The sequence below is a fragment of the Nelumbo lutea genome, chromosome 5, assembly GCF_056320005.1.
Source record: "Nelumbo lutea isolate HS-2025 chromosome 5, American lotus-T2T, whole genome shotgun sequence".
In the NCBI taxonomy this organism is placed as follows: domain Eukaryota; kingdom Viridiplantae; phylum Streptophyta; class Magnoliopsida; order Proteales; family Nelumbonaceae; genus Nelumbo; species Nelumbo lutea.
The window spans coordinates 54,967,080-54,968,519 of record NC_142688.1 but is presented as its reverse complement, the minus strand read 5'-3'; the positions used below and the strand labels follow the sequence as shown (position 1 = coordinate 54,968,519).

The 1,440-nt window shown below is 35.1% G+C and overlaps 1 protein-coding gene across 1 annotated transcript; it reads left to right on the top strand.

Moving 5' to 3' along the window:
* On the top strand, positions 1-1,017 carry LOC148852504 (cypmaclein-like). Its single transcript, XM_088947824.1, has 4 exons — positions 1-180; positions 279-326; positions 413-473; positions 571-1,017. The coding sequence occupies exons 1-4, from the start codon at positions 127-129 to the stop codon at positions 750-752; spliced, it is 345 nt and encodes a 114-aa protein (XP_088803950.1). The 5' UTR covers positions 1-126; the 3' UTR covers positions 753-1,017.
* Positions 1,018-1,440: the final 423 nt, after the last annotated feature.

The following is a 1,440-nucleotide window of genomic DNA, read 5'->3' as shown; positions in this document are numbered from 1 at the left end:
AATCTCAAAACATCTAGAAGAAGAGATCAAAGGCTATATATCAAGACACCCACTTCTCTCACCTTCTCTAAATTCAGTCACAAAATCTCTCCTTTCTTCAATTCATCTTATCATCCTCCTTCAGCTATGCCAATGAAGATTTTTTCATCTTTATTCATAGTCTTCCTTCTCCTCCTACAGGTTTATTTCAATGCAAACTCCCCTTATATATCAATCATGTTAGAAGCAATTCCTTGACTAATGAACTTTGGTTTGGGTACCAATGTACATTATTGCAGGCTTTTGCAGAAGCATCAATAGATAATGCTGTCAATTCTGAGACTAATGTGAGTTAGTTTTATTCCTTTTCTTTCTTTTTGTTACGAAATTGATGAAATATAACAGGAATGATGAACCCCTAAATTGAGTTCAGATGAACGAGGGAGGTGATCACATAGCTGTTCTCAACAAAAATTATCACCACCCCAAGATCAGTAAGCTCATTTGATTCATGTAGAAGAGAATAACAATATATTTCACAGGCATTTCAGAGTAGTTATGTATTATTTTGTTTCAATTCTGGTGATACAGATTGTCACTTTGCATGTTCGAGGAGATGCAGGAAAGCATCAAGACAGAAGATTTGCACTCGAGCATGCGGCACCTGCTGCATGAGGTGCAATTGTGTACCGCCGGGAACTTACGGGAATAAGAATGCTTGCCCTTGTTATGCCAGCCTCAGAACCCACGGAAACAAGCCCAAATGCCCTTGATCGATCTTCTTCAGCTAGTTACGTTACTGTATTATTTAATTTCTACCATGAGTAGATGAGTTAATGTATTTATTTTCAGTGTTTAATGGCTTCTTGCCATGCAATGCATGGTTATGCATATATGCTAGGAGGGGCGTCAATAACATTTATGGTGAATAAAGAAAAGAAATTTATGTAATTATAATGTCTTTATATTAATATACTGTATATATATATTGTAACATCTGATGGAGAAATAAGATTCTGTGAAGGCAAGTTGATAGAATTATTGGAACTACTACATATACTATATTCTTCCAGTGAAACTGAAAACAGAGGAATGAAAAAATCCATCATCCAGAGAGAATAAAGTGAGTTGAACTTGGTGCAAGTTTGGTATTTGGAACATCAAGATAACAGATAGCGGCATAATTTTGGACCATCCATCCAGCTTTATTCTGCATAACTTCTTTATGGCTCAACGTTGGTCCGATTGTCTGGTTTGTTTCAAATTGCTTCTGACATAGCTTATATATAATTAAAAGAAAGAAATTTTCTATCCCATCTCCCATTAATGTTTTGCATGGGAAGAAGAATTGTTTCTGTTACATCTGAATCTGATCTGATTAATGCAAACATAAGGAATTAAATCTGCATCCAATCCAATTATTAGGTGCTGTTTGATAAGTTTTTTTTTTTGGTCTTTTAC